Source organism: Cryptomeria japonica, chromosome 5, assembly GCF_030272615.1.
Source record: "Cryptomeria japonica chromosome 5, Sugi_1.0, whole genome shotgun sequence".
NCBI lineage: Eukaryota > Viridiplantae > Streptophyta > Pinopsida > Cupressales > Cupressaceae > Cryptomeria > Cryptomeria japonica.
The window spans coordinates 129,091,533-129,110,405 of NC_081409.1; the positions used below are offsets into that span (position 1 = coordinate 129,091,533).

General features: G+C 38.5%; 1 protein-coding gene across 1 annotated transcript in view; it reads left to right on the plus strand.

Annotated features, from left to right (window-relative positions):
• Nucleotides 1-1,385: 1,385 nt before the first annotated feature.
• LOC131076620 (serine/threonine-protein kinase BSK1) overlaps nt 1,386-18,873 on the plus strand; it is a 57,857-nt gene continuing 40,369 nt past the window's right edge. The window contains exons 1-2 of the mRNA XM_058013903.2: nt 1,386-2,115; nt 17,242-17,400. Of these exons, the coding sequence (XP_057869886.1) occupies nt 2,026-2,115; nt 17,242-17,400 (249 nt within the window). The 5' untranslated portion in view covers nt 1,386-2,025. The remainder of the gene's footprint in view (nt 2,116-17,241; nt 17,401-18,873) is intronic.

Genomic DNA, 18,873 nt, shown 5'->3' on the forward strand with positions numbered 1-18,873 from the left:
ACATCCTATCCCACTTGGCACCGGATTGCCCTTTGATGCTCCATCAAAGTTGATTTTAATCCATTTAGCCTCTGGAGCAGTCTACTGAACCCCCTCCCTCAGGTTAGGTTGTTTGTCATTTGGGACCCCCATGGTAGGGGTAACCTTAAGATTTTAGAAGACTTTCATCATCCTGTCATCTAAATTGTTGAAGATGTTCAACTTCAAAGTCTTGTTCTTGATCATATTATTAACCAATTTTGTGGTCAGATCCTCAATTTTCCTGCATAGGGCATCATTTTGCATTGTCTTTCCTTGAAATATTCTTCTGTTCCTTTCTTTCCATAATTCCCAAATGATTGTTGAGGGGAGTATACTCCATACACTTCAAAATAGGGCTTTCCTCCTACTAATTGACCATGAGGTGAACCAACAATAGAACTATTTATATATTTAAGAGGGGAAAATTAATATAAAAAATTACTCCCTAATTAAAATCTTTTTATTATATAATTATATTATTGATTTTTAAATTATTGTTCTTCAAAATTACATTAAATTTATATTTAATTATGTATTTGCAAAATTTTATTTACTTATTGTTTTACAATAGTGAACTACTTATACATTCAAGAGGGGAAAATTAATATGCAAATTAACTTATTAAGTAAAATTATATCGTTGATTTTTAAATTATTGTTTTTAAAAATAAATTAAATATATTTAAGTAGTATATGTTAAATTTTAATATGACTACAAATCATCTACAATTAATGATTCATCTATTAGCAAAAAAATATCTATTACTAGCGATTACTACAATAGTACACTATTTATACAAATTGAGAATTCTTATAAGCACATATGAATCATAACACTTGTGTGCAAGAAAACAAAAAGATTTATAAGCTTATAAAAAAAATCATACCAAATACATTTTTGTGAATCCTTATAAGCACATATGAGCTTATATAAAAAAATCATATCAAATACTTTTTGTTTTCTACTATAAGCTAATCTTAATGGAATTTTGACACACTTAATTATGAGTGTTTATTATTAAAATGTTTCTTTCTATCTAAAATTTAATAAATGCAATAAATTTGAATAACTAAATAAAAATATTTGACACAAAATTACAACTTCAAAAAAAAAATATATAAAACCTATAAATTTAATTAAAACTATTTAATATACCTTAATTTAAAAAATTAAAAAAATCTTATGAATCTATAAAATTCAGTTTCAATTATCCCTCTGATGAAATTATTATGGAGACATTTTCACAAATCAACCAATTGTTCATTATCTACCATGAATCAACCAATTGTTCAGTTTCGCAGACTAGAAGGTTCTATTTAACTATATGACCATCTTTGTAGAGTAAATATCATCTCCACCAACTTAAATTTTGATAGCTCTGCAAATGAGTTGACGTGGTTGCCTATAAATTGGCCTAATAAATCCTAAAATCTAAGGCTGCGCGGTGTTCTGCTTTTTCAAGTAGCTAGGTAGCAGAGTAAGTGGAACTGGATTCCTCTTTTTGCGCCGGAGATGGATGTTTCAGAACTGCTTGAGAGGGTGATGTTTCTAGAATCGCCATAAAATTAGTAAACAACAGGTCGAAGGCGTGGGGAAGATTTGGGGAGAGAAATCACATTACGAAAGGTGTCATTCATGCAAAAGGGAACATGACTGCAATTTTTGTGTGTTGCGAGTGGAGTGGGGCATTTGTAAGGATTTTCCTAAAGCGGAGAGATCATTATGACTTGTTTTCAGGTCGGAGGCTAAATATAGCCTATGGAGTGAGAGTCATTTAAGAAAATAATTTCTTATGGATGGATTTTTCTTCGCAGCACAGAAGGAGTTTTCAGGCATGGAATCATAGTAGTGTTTATGGTATTCTTTGTATGGTTCTGGGCAACATCCTTGTGCTGCCCCTTTTTCATTCTCCTTAAGGGATGTAGCGCTTCTGGAAGCAATAAAGGGCCTTTATCTTAGGCAACCTCTACAAGACTAAGATAGATAGTCAGGGGACCCTGAAAGATGATCACCTTCCGACACTTCAACTCCATCATGGAAGCCATTGTGCTTTACCTCAAGTACACCACTGCTCGTGCACGTCATAATGCCCAGGTACGCGCCTGTCCACAATGCTGAGTGATTTATTGTGATATCATTTCAATTTTACTCTTCCTATTTTTGCACACTCTGTATGTACATAGGGCGCTTGATCTTTTTGATTTTTATCAGTTTATTTTATTAGATGCTATGTGGATTTTTTTAAAATAGTCATTCTTCTATTTGCATGCTGCCTCTTTTTAAAAAAATCAGGAAAGAATGCCATAGTTATCAGTATAAAACTCCACTAACAGAACCATTACGCTATATTCAAACTACTACTGTCACTTGCACATCTGTGATAAGACATTGGAAACCATCCGAGGAAAGGGCAATGATTTCTCTGTGATTTCTATTCGTTTTATCATTGACAAAAATATTCTCTGTTTTGGCTCTATATTCTGATTGAGTTTTTGGTTGTATCTATGAAGTAATTTGTATTTTTGGTTGCATTTATGAGTTTTTATCATTGCTTCTATGGCCTTGTCTATACATCCACGTTTTGCATGAAAGTCTGTAAAGCACACTTCAAAAAGCTCGCTTTGGTGCATATCCTAGCATCTTTGCAATTCGTGAGTCCATATTTCTTGAGGCATTCTCTCAGATAGATCACACGCCTTGTCTGTGCTTCCACTAATTCCTAGAAGCTCCTATGAAGAATCGATATGCAAACCCTAAAGCTAAAATCGATTCCTAAGAGTAAAATTTGCTGTAATTAGTCTCCCAGACCAAATAATATAGCACAAAAACCATCTTGATATATAACCGCATCCTTTTATTCTTTTATAAAGCTGTTTCATATTCTAGGATTGCCGAATGATATTGAAAAGTGGGTGCGGTTTTAGAGTCTACTGAATATTCAATTCACAAGTGTCTATATATAAAAGAAAATTATTAGGTAATCATAACTGCAGGGCAGATCCATTATCGACTGGTCCTAGTAGCGAGTAATAGGACAAGCACAAGGCAAGTCGGTTCACTTCAAAACTTAGTGATAACCAGGATCCAATTACCTACCGCTGTGCAGCTTTTCTTTGTACACAGACCAGTTCAAATATTACAGTAAAGGCAGAATAGCCAGTTACACCTATATTAAAGTTGCATCGATATGGATACAGATCTGATTTCGGACACAGATAGGTCATTTTTCAAGACCTCTCATATGGATATGGAAGGATACAACATTCATAAGAAATGCACATACATATAAGGGAAAGGGCCCCATAGTGGAGTGGGGTCCAATACATGAGTTAGTAGTTAGGCAAAATGAGTCTTTTAGTGGACCATTAAAAATGTCATGTCAATACTTATCCTTAAAAAGATTTCCTTAAATTAAAAAAAAAAACAACCAATTATGTGATGCCACATGAACACACCAATAAACATGATGAGTCAAAACAATATTGAACAATTACAGAAAAAGAACAATAGAGGTGAAACCACACAATAAGTGGATGTAATATCCCTGTCCAATTCCTAATACAAAACAAGTAAAAGAGTATTGTATGGTCCAAGGGAATGGCAGGCCCAGGACGTTTCCACCTTGATTAGTTAACAATGTAGGATCAATGCCAATGGTAGGGATGAAACAGATCAGTCCAAGACATAGTTTGTCTCACACCTTATCGCTGTCCATGAGGATACATTACAGATCAAATGACCAAGTAACAGTCTTCTACATAATCGCTGTCAAAAGAGTTACTACAGATCGATCCAAGAACAAGAGATTGTCCTCTACATTATCGCTGTCCAAGAAGGATATATTTCAATGTTCCTACAAGGGACATTACAGTGGTATCAGAGCACTCAAGGAGCAGAAGTAGACAATTCAAACTATTAACATTATGATGAATAACAACGAATTGAAGAGGAGTGACTAGACAATAATCATTCTTAAGGGTGCGATCTTAAGATGGTATCTTAATAAGAAGCGAATCACATGTACAAGCAATACGACAATTAAGGAGTAAATCAGAGTCAGAATGTAATGATTAGAAAAAGACAAAAAGTAGCAATAATATATAGTTTAAATAAAAGATTTAAACTCTTTCAATATCTCGAGTTTTAGCACCATTTTTATGGTTGATAAAGTAAGCATTTTTTATTTTCCTTGCATGGCCCGACCCATGTTTGGTGCCCAAAATTGGAGTTTAGGATTTGAAAATAATATTGAGAAAGGCTGAATTCTCCATAAAGAAGCCCTCCACATTCAAGAAGGTGAATTCCCAAGCAAGTACATGGAAGGAAGAAGATGATCAAGGAAAGATAGTTTTAGAAAAGTTAATCAAAGTTAAAACCTTGACCATAAAATGATGCAATTTGAGAATATTGTCTGTGATGAGTTATCGAGTCTGCATGGCACCCGACATGTTGATGTGGTGCCTACTCACCTTCACTGGCCAATCACGTGTATTCAAGTTGACATGACCAGATTCAACGAACTTGACTTATCCAAGGGAGCTTTTAGAAGGTGCTGATAATATTTATTATTGGTTTATATTTGAAAGGACAAGTGTTCCCAAATGTAATTTTCTCATTGGTCGACTTGGCCCCACTTTTTTCTACCACATATTAGGGTTCCGTCTTGTAATCTTGGCCCTTGATTTCAAATCAATCTTGGCCATTCATTTGTGGGAGGAGCTCTATAAAAGGCCCTACCTTATCATTTGTAATTCATTAAATAGCTCATTACTTCAAGTAGAGAGCTCTCGCTCTTAGAGTAGAAGTAGAGTAGGAGAAGGAGAAGACATTGTTGTAAGACTTGAAGGAATAAAGCTTGATTTCATTGAAGTTATGATGGATTCTTCCTCATTCCATCTTGTTGCATGGTGTTCTTCCAATTTCTCAAAATTGTTAGATATAGTGCTTTGATTTCAATGGAGAATGTAATGGTGTTTGATGAATTTCCATGGTTCATACTTTTTGCATCTTGTTGATTATAAGTTGCACCGTAAAGTTAGCCTGAGCCACTAAATTTGTGCTAAGTTCAATTGTGGATGGTTGTTTGGATTGCACCATTTTGGGTATTTAAATACAATTTCTCGATGTGAAAATCCTTCAGCATCCTTGGAAGATTGCACTAGTTCTTGTGGAGTTGTAGTTGATTTTGGTGAAGCAGGACTTGGTTATTTGGAATTAGTCCATTGGAGCACTATCCATTGATATAATTGTCCTCAGAAGTAGAATAGATTCTCTAACCCTTTTCCCTTTTACTTTCAATATATTTCCAATTCATTCGAAGAGAGAGGCATCACAAATTTGCAATATCTGATGATCAAGTTCCAGCCACAGCAAAGAAGTGAAAGAATGATCCAAACGTAAGTCCCTTTGTGTTACCAGCATATTACATCAAGCCAAATGAGCTCATATCCAACATAAAGTTGCAAGTTTGCAGTAGGAACCTTGGGGTGGCCTCTATGATCTTCATAATCTTATCATATGAGGGGTCTTTGCTTAAGAGAGGATAGAGTGTCCTTTGGCACTTTATTTTGTGTTGGTGTGGTCCTAAAACGCCCATCAACACACTGCAGGTCTTATCTATTGCCTTTGTATGATGTAACATATGCCCATTCCACCTTAGGCCTTATCCATTGCCTAGGCATGATGTAGCACATGCCCATTCCACCAGAGGTCTTATCCATTGCCTAAGTATGATGTAACACATGCCCATTCCACCTTAGGTCCTTATATAATATTTTCTCTTAATCTGGAGTAAATATTATATACTTGGTTGTCTTCTTCTAACACAATACACATAACATTAGATCTCCTTTTGGGATTTACCTTAATTTAGTCCCGAGACTAGCAATTTCAACTTGAGATGAGAATTGCAATACATTTTATAAATATAATTTTTTATCAAAAAATGAAGATATTTCATTATAATATTCAACTTAAAATTCTAAGGATAATTTAGAAAATAGAACTTATCTTGCTTTAGAGCCACACTATTTAGATAATTATGTAACTGCTGGATCTACACTCTTTTTGATTTGAATGCTCGGTTATTCCACTTCTTCCATTGATTACTTCTTGAACGATCTTAATTATTTCTTCAATGGGTTTTAAACTTAATCAATATAAATGAATACTAAGTGAATAATATGTCTTTAAACTTTCCCTTTCACTCAAAGGATGTAGGCTGAAAGATAGCTGTCTCTGATTTAGTCTTTGGTATATATGCTGATGATGATCTTCCAATCTGCAACTTTCTCCAATTGCTCTTGCAAATGATAAATGCAATGAAATCTTTGCTACTGTTGCTATGTCTGATAGAATGAATGATATCTGTAAATCTAAAAGTGCCCCTGATTTATCTTTTTAGCCTGTAGGATGGCAGGATCATGCTCTGATACCACTTTAATGTCCCCCATTTAGGAACAATGTGAAACTTTGGCCACTTTTCTTAATGAATAAGTGTCTAATGCTGTAACGAAACAGATATTCATAAAGATTTGTTTTGAAATATGCAAATGGATATAGGTCTCTATTTATTATATTGATAGCTTAGTAAAGAATGTGGAGTTCAATCAATGTCAGTTCCAAATGTTCTTATGGTGACATAAATCTGAATTTATTCTATAATTGGCAATTCTACTTCAAGTAAGAGGCCCGATACGTTTCCTTATAGCCCTACAACTTATCCTTTGGAACCTTCTCTGATGTATGGTTTTATATCTTATGTTTCCTTCCTTAAAATATTCTGCTCATATAAAGCAATTCCCATTCTGGAACTTACAAATAAAATGTCTAATAAAATAGTCTGTTCTAATCTCCCTTTCTCATAGTGCTCCCACAGAACCTTATACTTTCCTAGAAGAGTATGAACCTCTTCCCAAGAGTCATGTTTTCCAAAGGACACGTCCCTCTATTTAATTTGCTACTTTTTTATTATGAGTTGCTGCTTTTGAAACATCAGACTTTGTCTCATTATTGATTAATGAGATTGTGGCCTTCTCTCCTTAATGAGGCACTGACTTTTAATAATCATTTATTAATTTGTTGCTTCTAAACTAACCTCTGCTTTTGATAATTGCTGATTATAAATTGCTGCCTTTAAATTAATATCATGCTTAGTTAACCTTATCATTTGCTTCAGCAGTTAATCACTGCTTCCTTGTCTTCTAATAAAGTTGTTGCCTTGATTCATCTAATCATTTCTCCTTCTACAAGTCGCCACCAATTCCTTATTATTGCTGTGTATTGCTAATGGATTCTTCTTTAGAATCTGATTTAGTTATTCAAGCTTAAACATCTTTATGTTGCCGACTTAATCATTACCTTTCTTACTTTGTAGTAGTTGTCATAAGGAAGTCGCTTGTTTATTCTTAAGACAACACCATTAAGGAAGTCGTTGTTATAGCATATGGATTGTTTTCTTCCTTAACCTGCCACCTTCAATACAAACTTGTATGAGATTGATGGTTTCAAATGTATGGTTTATGACTTATGACAATGGCTTTTCTATCATAATCGAAATCCTTGAATTGGTTGACTGTGTAATGTCCCAACTCTGATAATAGAACTTAATAATAATAATAATAAAATTAAAATACAAAAGAATAAAAATAAAATTAAAATAAAAATATAAAATATAAAATAATATAATTAAAGTTTAATTAAGTTAATGAATGGTCAAAAGGCATGAAATGATAATTTGTGACTCTCCCAAATATGAGGTATAAAAGGGAGAAGAGAACTCATTCAAAGGGGGGAGAATTTGGAAATGAAAGTGCAGATATGATTTAAATAAGTGCAGATCTGATTGTGAAAGGTTGTGTCCCTTTCAAAGGACTGAAATAATGAAGAGTTGCACTCTTTCAAAGGGTGCTAATGGTGAAAGGGTGTGTCTCTTGCCATAGGGCATACATGATGAAGAGGTGTGACCTGTCCCTCACATTGAAAGATATAAAGGAAAGGAATAAAAAGCACCTAGGGAGATCACCATCAATCAGATAAGATCAGAACTGTTATCAAGTTACAGGCACAAAAAGACCTGAAGAAATAAGAATCGAAGGATTCAGATTGGATTTTATAAGATATTGAATATTCAGCAGTTCGTCTGATTACCACAGGTTGCTAATTTATTGTATGTAGATTGAATTTCTTTATATGTTTTTAATATACCCAATCATGGTAAGAGAAGGAAGAAGAACATTGAAGAAAGCAGATTGAACTCACAGCAAGTAAGGAACTCTCTGTCATATCCATGTTTAAGACATTAAGACAGTCTGGTATGTGATCCTGTGCATCATATTTCTACAGCATTCCTTGCATACTAATGTCTGATAACAGACCACTGCTATGTACATTTACACAACATAATTTAGAGTCGTTTAAGGTTATATATTCTGGAAAAAGTGATGAAATATGATGCTTTGCATATATATATATATATATATATATATATTCTGGTTTGTTTGTTATCAGACATGGTAGAAGAAGAATGATTACAATAGGGGGAATGACGTTAAGGGTCACCTCTAAGCATGCCACCTCATATGTATGGCAGAGTCCACATGAGGCCAAAGGGGGGTGAAGGTGCTCTGCCTTTGGGCTTAGGAGGGTTAGAGTTAGGACACCTTATTGAGGCAATCTCCATCCTCTCTATGATGATGATGATAATTCATACGAGTAGGAGAAGGTGACTTGATTGAGGGAGAACGATGTTAAGGACACCCTACCAAGTATGACTTGATTGAGGGAGAACGACAATTAGGACACCCTATCAAATATGGTTAAGGGAGAATGGTTGTTGAGGACACCCTATTGAGTCATCCCTCCTAACTCAGTTTGTTTGGGATACTTCTACTTATGATCCATGTTTCTTTACATTTATATTTATCTAGCTTTCGTTTACCTTATTAATCATAGTTAGCCCTTTGATTTATGAATCATGGTCTTCTTGTTTTACATAGTTAGCCTTCCTTCATTTTATCATGACCAGCTCATTCTTTACTTAGTATGTTTGTAATTAATCACTTATATGTTATAATTGCTAGACTATTTCCTAACTTGTTGTAGGGTAAGAGTTAAAGGCACTCCCTCTTGTTGCCCTCCTTTAATAACTAAGAATTATAATCTAGGGTAAACTAGGGTAATTTATAAAAAGGGACATTACAGGTTTTGTAGACCATAAACTGACATAGGTTTAAATCTTTAATTCAAATTATTATAATCGTTTATCTAACCGGACAGAGACATGACAGTTTGCCCAACAAAAAAAAATAGTAGTCTCCCAATTATATGTTGATGAGGCGCCTAGGAATGTGAGTATCAATCACCCAATCATGTTGTTAACTTCTCACATCAACAATAATATCCCTTCTTTCCAAACAACAGTGATAGATTATCCTTCAAAGCCAATGCCCAATTGCATATGATGAGTCAACCAACTTAGAAAACTCCAAACCCCTTCCTTGACTGAGAGTTTGAATGTCAAAACCCTTAACCTGCTCTTTGGTATCTTACGCTTAGCTTGGAACAACAATAATGACTAGTAAAAATACTTATATCATGCCAACATCGGACAGTGACTCTATTGCCCAACTTTTTGGTAGATTGGTGGCTAGGTATGAATGTTACAATCGCCCCACAAGTCTAAAATCACATACCAAATTGTTACTCTATCTTTCCTTTAAACCTTTGTAATGCTCTAACAATTTGTCTTGCTTGCAAGACTTCACAATTTGTCCAATCATTCTATGCAAGTGTGAAACATATATGATTCCACTTGCAACCAGCTAGGGAGGATATTTAACCACCAAAACTAATTTTCCTTAGAGTTTCTTCTTAGGGTTTTGCTCCAACGAGAAGCTCCAAATCCACAATAGAGAAAATAAACCAAGCATACCAAGTGAGCTCCCAATTCTTCTTTTTATATTTTCCTTAGAATATTCCTGAAGGTATTTCAACTTCCCGCTTATTAAGATAATTAATTGAAGCACATTAATAAAGTGACTTTTTTAATATTTCCTTTTAATTTTACTTAAGTTACTTTATTAAATTAGTTAAAATAAAGCTATTAGTAAAACTTCCTATATTGGGCAACTTTAACTAATTAATTTAATTTATTTGTTTATCTCCCCGAATTAGCCTAGAAGAATTAAATAGGCTAAACAGGTCATCTCTGACTACTCCTTGAAAGGGTACATTACACATTCCCAACGTTTTTTTATAAATAGTTATATTATGTTATATGGAATTAATATAGAAGTTCACTTTTTATCAGTTTTTACTTAGGGCTCATATATTGGGTGTAAGGATGATTGATTTCTTCTTGGCCATCTGCAATGAATGCATACTAATCATACACTTGGTGACCTAAGAAAATGGATGAGCATCTTCATATTTAAAATTTGTAAATTTAATTCGATTTTTTTCCTTTGTTTGGGTGTGATAGCTAGTAGTTAATCAATGAGAGGAGGCAGAAGATTTTGGTACATTAAACACCTTAAAATATCACTAGAGCTTTTAATTGGAAAATAAAATCCCCATGACTGCTGGTGTTCAATTTTGAAACCATTGAAGTTTTTTTTTTGAATAAAAGGGGTAAAAACTTTATTGAAGATCAGACCCAAAAAATTACAAGTAGGACTAGTGCCCCAAGGCCCTTTCAAAAAAGAACCCTAGGCCCAGACCAAGCTCAGTTAACATCATAACTCTCCATGTCCTTAGCAAGAATCTGCCACAAGGCTTGACAATAATCCGGGGAGAGATGCTCCCAGCCTTCAAGCTTCCACTCACTATCATGTTCTGAGGCCCACTTAGCCAAACAATTTGCCACTCTATTCCATTCCCGGGGAATGTGGATGAAAGACACCTGCTCCATTAGGGAGCTAATCTGAAGGATCTAATGCACAATCTCTGCCAGCTGCCAATGAGTCCCACTCATTTTCTGCTCAGTCAACAAATGAACAATAATTTGTGAATTCGATTCACAGATAACCTTCCTGCAACCCAACTCCCAGGCCCGCTCTAGGGCATAGAGAATAGCAAGACCCTCCATATAATTATTGGATTGCCTCCCTTTATGCACTGAAAAGATGAAGACCACCTCACCCATACAATTCCGACCTATCCCCCCTACCCCAGTTGGGCCTGGGTTACCCCTGGAGGAGCCATCAATGTTAATCTTAATAATCTCATCTTGAGGGAGGCTCCACTTTCCAACCCTTTGGACCTTCTTCTTAGCACATCTACCTTTTCTGACACAAGCAGAGGCCGAAGATAGCTCATGCCAACCCAACCTGCTCACAATGTTTGCCTCATCTCTGTTCAAAGGGAGATTAACCTCACACTTCGCTTCCACTGTCTCCCGAATCATAACCATGGTTCTATTCCAAACTTCCTGCACTAATAGTCTGGACTCCCGAAAGATCCTTCTGTTCCTCTCAAGCCAAATCTGCTAGAGTATGAAGATGGGCCCAATGTACCAAACCATTTGAAGGAAGGAGGACAACATAGGTGGTCTGCCCATACTGCACCAAAATTACACCAGAGAATCGGCATGGACACACAGACACTTCCACACCCCCCACCAGTAGTGCCAAATAAGCATAGAGAAGGGACATCTGAAGAACAAATGTGAGGAGTCTTCTTCCCCGTTGCCACACAAAGCACAAATAGAGGGCCCCAAGAATCCCCTCTTGCGAATATTATCCCAAGTTAGGCATCTATTCAAGGCCAGAGTCCAAGTGAAGCAATTGCACTTTGGCCAGGAGAAGCTGTTCCGAGCCTGTTTCCACCAGTGCACCTCTCTACCCTCCAATCTTCTGTTCAAAAGAACCTGGTAACCACTAGCAATAGTAAAGATGCCTATAGGATTCAGAGACCAGGCAAGTCCATCCCTGCCCTTGAGAGCACTATAGTGTCTAATTGCCAGAATGCCTTGCAGCTCAACACACTCTTCCATCATCCCAACGACCGGCCACTCACTAGGAGCCTTCCACCTCTCCATCTCCAACCGCCCATACCAGTAAACCTCCTTGAAGTCACTCACCCTTGACCACCCTACCTCCAGGAATCTTTGGCTAAGGTTCCCAAGATTGGGAAACTGCATAAGGATGGGGGGGTACCCATCCCAAGAGTCCTTCCAGAAAAGGATCTCATCCCCCCTCCTGCAGATCCAAAAGAGTCCCTCCTTAATGAGAGAAGCCCCCTTCTTGAGAGTATACCAAATCGTTGAGCCTTTTCCCTCAAGCGGATATCTTAGAACCTCCTGAACTAGGATCCTCTGCATATACTTGTAAGCCAATAGCTTAGCCCACCCACGGTCCTTCTTGGCGCACCACCTCCAATACAGTTTAGCCGCTAGAGCCTCCCCGAATAACATAGCCTGTTGTAAACCAAGCCCCCCCGACTATTTCGGGCTACACAACAAGTCCCAATTAACTAGACTCCATTTGGAGGAGGATAGATTGCCTGCCCATAATAATTTCCTAGCCAAAGAGTCCAATCCTTTCAAGAACCACATAGGAGCCACTTGAAGCATACAATGATAGATCGGAAGAGCCTGAACCACCGATTGAATCAGTTGCACCCTCCCAGCGAAAGATAACCATCTGTGCGTCCGATGTTCCACTTTCGAGCGAAATTTATCCAAGATACTCTGCCATTACTCCCAAGGAGGATTACCAGGAGAGATAGGAACACCCAGATAAGTCATGGGCAGAGTACCCACTTGAAACCTCAAGATAAGGGCAATCCTCCTTTGAATAGCTCCAGGGGTGTTGAAGAAAAGAATAGAAGACTTATCTTCATTGATCAATTGAGCCAAGGCCGCCAGATAGACATCCAAAACCTTCCGCAAATTAGTAACTTCTCTAATCCGGGCAAGACCCATCAAGGCTGTGTCATCAACAAACTGCAAATGGGACTGAGGCTACAGATCATTACCCCAAATCCAGCCCTGAATACTACCCAGACCCACATTATGCTTGATCAACCTCCCAAACCCTTAGCCAGGAGAATGAAAAGGTAAGGGGAGAGGGGGTCCCCCTGGCGAAGGCCCCTAGTTGCACCAAACAGCTTCGTGTGATCACCATTAATAAGCACTGAGAAAGAGGTGGACGTGACACAACTCATAACCCATTGGCTCCATTCCTCAGCAAAGCCAAAAGACCTGAGGATCTTCAGAAGGAAGGACCAGCGAACTCTATCATAAGCCTTAGCCATATCCAACTTGATAAACATAGCTTTTTCCTTGGAGGATGCCGTAGAGTGAATGGTCTCCGTAGCAATAACCACACCATCCAAAATTTGACGTCCTTCCACAAACCCGCTTTGTTCCTCTGAGATAACAGCCCCCCAGACACTTCTTCAGCCTCTCTGCTATCAACTTGGAAATGATCTTGTATATCACATTGCAGAGAGATATGGGGCGGAACTGGCCTAACTTGTCGGCTCCCTCACACTTAGGGATTAGCACAATGAAGGTTGCATTCAAGGCCTGAAACATCTGTTTGTTCCTTTGGGACTCTTGGACTACCTTGAGTAAGTCCAATTTGATGATGTCCCAGAACTCTTGAAAGAATTCAACTAGAAACCCATCCGGTCGTGGTGCTTTTCCTTTCCTCATGTGAAAAACAATCCACTCAAGTTCTTCCAACAAAATAGGACCCATAAGCTGCTCATTCATCTCCTTAGACACGAGGAGGAATGCAAGCAAGGACCTGGTTCTCCTCCACCAAATCCCCCTGAGAATCCTCACTAAAGAGGGATCAGAAATACTGAAGAGCCTCCCTAGAAATCTCTTGCAAGGATAATAACAACTCCCCTCTATCATTGACCAGAGCAGAGATGGAGTTCCCATGGCGTCTCACCTTCACAGAGTTGAAAAAGAAAGCAATGTTCTTATCGCCCGCTTGAAGCCAATCAATGCGAGCTCTCTGTTTCCAGTAAATTACTTCCCTGAGTTCCCATTCCTCTAGAGCCTTGAGAGCCCTGTCCTCCTCCCTAAGCAAGGCTTCAGACAAGCCCTGCTCTCTGATTTCGCTAGTAATGCCATTTAACATTGTTTGGGCAGCTTTCTTAGCATGAGAAATGTTCCCGAAGCCTTGCCTATTCCACTGTTTAAGCTGAAACTTAACAAACTGCAGCTGCTTGGCAAAAGTAAACATGGCAGTGCCAAAGCCGGCCTCCCCTTACTACAGCTCAACTAGAGTGTGCAGAGCGGGATCCTGAAGCCACATAAGTTGGAATTTGAAGGAAGGAGAGCGAGCAACTCGGGCTGAAGAAGAGACCAGCTTGATAGGCCAATGGTCAGACCCTTTCCAGTCAAGAATCTCAGAGCTTGTGGACCACCCCCCACCAACCCAAGAACTGGAAACTAGGAATCTATCTAGCCTTTCAGCAATCCAAAACTCCCCCACTCTCCTATTGTTCCAAGTGAACAAACCGTTGCTAGGTTTAATGTCAACCAGATGCAGGGAGGCTATACTATCCCGAAAGAGATAAGAAGAGGGATCTAGCCGCATGACTCCCCCCTTCTTCTCACTCAACTCAGTGATAGCATTAAAGTCTCCCACCAAAATCCAAGGATGAAAAGGGACCAACCTTCGCATACAAGAAATATGAGACCAAAGGTTTTGCTTGCCCAAAAAATCAGTGGGAGCATAGATATTAGTAAACAAGATAAGGTCTCCGGTCTCAAGACTCGAGGCAACCTTGGATAACGACGATCTGGAAGCCACCCAACAGACATGGCGAATCTTTGAAGGATTCCACAAACATGCCACTCCCCCAGAGGACTCAGCAGCCCCAATACATTGACACTCGCCTTGCCCCCATAGCTTCGACACCAACCCCATCATACTCTCCACCAAGAGTTTAGTTTCTTGTAAAAACAGGACATCAGGTGAATGATTCCTAATCAAATCCCGAACAACTTTTTGTCTAGGGCCGTTGTTCAAGCCCCTCACATTCCATGAAAGCACAATCATTTAGGAGGATTGGAAATGAGAATCCAAAGTCTTTACTTACCCCGACTCAACCAAATTCTCTCCCATCAATTTGATTTTATCCAAATTCTTCTTTCTGCCGGCCTTTGAGATTTTCTCCAAAGCATTCTTCTTAATATCTTTCTGATGAAGACCCAAATGAGCAGAGGACTTATTAGTTTTAGCTCCAGCCGGTTCCGTTTTCAGAGCAATCAAGGAGCCCTCGCCCTCCACCAAGTTCACCACCGAGACAGGAGTGAGTCCCACCTCAGCCCCTGCAATCTGCTCCGTCTCCATTAGTTGACTTCCAGTCCCTAGCAAGGCCTGGGTAAAATCCTCCATAACTCTTTTCGGACCCCCCCCTGAAGCACCTTGGTCCAGTGGGGTTAACCCCGGATTCACTTCCTGTTGACTGAGGTCGTCCAATGCTGCAAATCTGTTAAAGGTATCCTCCTCCTGTCTCCCCTGAAGGGACCTCTTCTGGCCACGATTATTGTTCTTTGTCTTAACTGGAGCAAAACCATCAGCACCCACAACCTCGACCGATATATTGGCTTTTCCTTTATCAGCCCTATCTTGGCTTAGGGCCTGTTGTTGAGGTTGGCGTACCACTGGTTTAAATCTAGGGCACTTACGTTGTAAATGACCATACTCATGGCACAGACGACAATGAAAAGGTAAGGTCTCATAATCTAACTGCTGCACCCAAGAGTAAGAGCTGACACACATATCTATAGCATTTGGTAAAGGTTTACTAAGATCAGTTTCAACACAAATGCGAGCAAAGGTCATTACCTTTCTCCCTAGGGTTTGTGATGAGGATCCCACTGGTTTCCCAAGCAGAGCGGCTAGCATCCGTAACACCTCCTCCCGACAGCACTCCACTGGAAGCCATGGTAAGCAAACCCACACAGGAACCCTGTTTGGGAGCTCCTCCGAAGGGTTAAACCCCACATGCCAAGGTTTGATAAACAACCCCACCTGGTTGTAAAAATACGGGCCTCCTTCAAAGATCCTATTGCGATCCTCCATACAGTTGAAAGTAACCATGAAATAGTTGTTAGCCAGCAGCATAATCTCCATTTCCCCATCCGGTGCCCAAGTCCTCTGCGCCCAGTTTTCCAAGAACTGCATGGAGACCATCATTCCCAAGAATTTGTAGTAAAGCGAGTGGTTTGAAAAGTACTCTACGTCTTCAACTATCATCTCAGGGGGAATAACCAGCTTCGGCCTTTCACTGCATCGCTCGAGACACCCATTAATCTTCATGGGGTGAGAGCTACCAACACTTCTAGACCCCATATCTGAGGCGAAAAGATTATTGGAAAATGTCTTCATATTCTGAAGTGGGGGTTTTGATCCCACCACAGCTCAGAAGTCCATGGCTGGGGCCACCTGTGAGGCCTCACCACCAAAGCTTGACATCGGATTGCAAGAAGAATTATAGGGCGACAAAAGACCGCCAAAGATCAAACCCGAAAACCCCTTGAGAAAGTGCAGCCCTTCAAGAAACACCCCCTACCAAGCTGCTCAACCAATGAGGCCAATGAGCCCCCCCAACCCCCCGGGAGACCCACGGGGAACCCACCGCACTCAGCTGGCCGAAACCCAGCACCCCCGCAGACCAAAACTCCCCCCGGCGACCACCGCAGAAACCCCTCCTCCCGTAGCCGCTCCCCCCTCCGTTCTCCCCCGACACCCTTCACCGCCCTCCCCCTCTGCGTCGACTGAAGCTATGCCCGCGAGCTAGGGTGTCAAAAACCTAGCTCGGCCTTCGCAGCTCCCTGCATGCGGGCCATCTCCCTCCTATCAAAACCATTGAAGTTACAGAGCAATTTTAAAACCAAATATTTGGAAATATATCTACAGATATTTAAAGAATAGAATAGAGTAGTTGTGGGGTGAATCCCACTGAGAATTTTTATCACAATTTGTTTGGCCAACTATCATATAATTTGAACCTTGTTATCTCTGTCTTTTTCTCCTTGGTTAGTTTTGTCTATATGTTATTTCTAATTCGATATTGTGTGTCTCTCATGTACACTGTTGACATCAATGCTACAGCTTAATGTAGGGTCAGAGAAGAGAATTTAGTTGTTTTATACAGTTATCTAACTTGACAGATGAGATATATTAAGGAAACTAGTTAATGCATTTTCTGCTTATATATTAATTTGAGTGTACAAACAACTGGTGACTACAGGCCTCTTCTCATCTAATGATGGCTACATCAGGGGGAAATGAAAATTCTACTGAACAGATTGCTCTTTCTTTGTTGGGCAAGGCTTGCATGAGAATGGATCTCATCACAATACACGATATAATGATGGCAGTACAATATGATGATGATAGTGTTGGTGAGGTAAATTTTTTTATCCCACTGTTCCAATTTAAGTCTTTACATTGGTTGCCATGTTTAATTGCACTTTAGGATTGAGTAAACATCTAATTTAAGTGTCATAAATATCATTTTATGTAGTGTCTAAATCAGTTATATGTATATATATTCTTTTCCATAATGCAAAAATACACGCACATACTTATATCCTGTTTCATGTTTTGGTATGTTTTTGGCTATATTTGGAACCAGGGATTGCATAAGGTTGCACATAAGAAATGAATAGAAAAAGGTTTTCTATACACACGAGATGATATTATCATATTTTCCCCCACATTCTCTGGTTCTTAGTAACATAAATTGAAATGTAATTTCACAATATGAACAAAATGAATAGTGAAACTGTAGCCATACAATGTGGATGCATATTTGTTTCATTATGATTTGAGTTCATGAGATATTCTCTTCTACTTTCGTAAGAAGCCAACAATTTAGACTTTGGATCATGGTTACTATGTTTGAAAAATTTGATGCATTCGATAGGCCAATAAGATTTGGAAATCCTGTAAAATTCTATAGGAATTAAAAAATCTGAACTGAATCAAACAAATTTAGCTGGTCCAAAAAATCTGGATTTGAGCCATATCTGGCTGGGTGTGTCAACAGTGCTTTGGACTGACGTGCATCTTCAGTATGATTGATAGTAAAGACAATTGAAAGCAAAATAATAATACCACTTTCTATCAATTGCTTGTTTCATTCATCCAATCAGACATCCTTGAAAAAAGGGAAGTCCGTGAAATAACTTTGAACTGGACAGCATACATGCACAACAATTCCCAATTTGTATTGGAACACAAGCAACTGCAAGTATGTTTTGAATGGTATTAGTACGACAACACATACATACATAGGCTTGAACTGAGAAAGATGAAGAGAGGTGTAAACATGGAGATGAGATATAAGTAGGTGCTTTCCAGCATCCCTGATGAATTATGGGTTGTAGATAGTGTTGACATGTCAACTCAAAATAAAATACAAAGTATTCCATCCTCTCTTGAACAAGGAAACCTTATGTGCTAAATGATATGATCAAGTAAGGTAACCCCAAGGTTTCTTTAGTCAGGTTTTGACAATGCAAATGGATAGACTCAGTGTATATGATGTGATATGCTGGTATCACAAAGGGACTTACGCTTATGAATCACAGCTGGAACTTCCTCCTACACTTAGTCAAATTCAAAAAAAGATCAAAAGGGAAAGGGTTCAAAGAAACTATGCTAAAACCTTAGGACAATGATCATAATGAATAATGCTTTGATAGACAAATTCCTCAAACCAAGCTTTGCTTCGTCATGATAACAACAACTACACAAAACTGCTGCGATCTCCAAAGGTAGTGAAAGATTTATATATTTAAAATAATAAAGATATAATATACATATATAAATAACATTGAACAAGCTGGCAAATAAGGAATAGCAATGAAAGAGATAT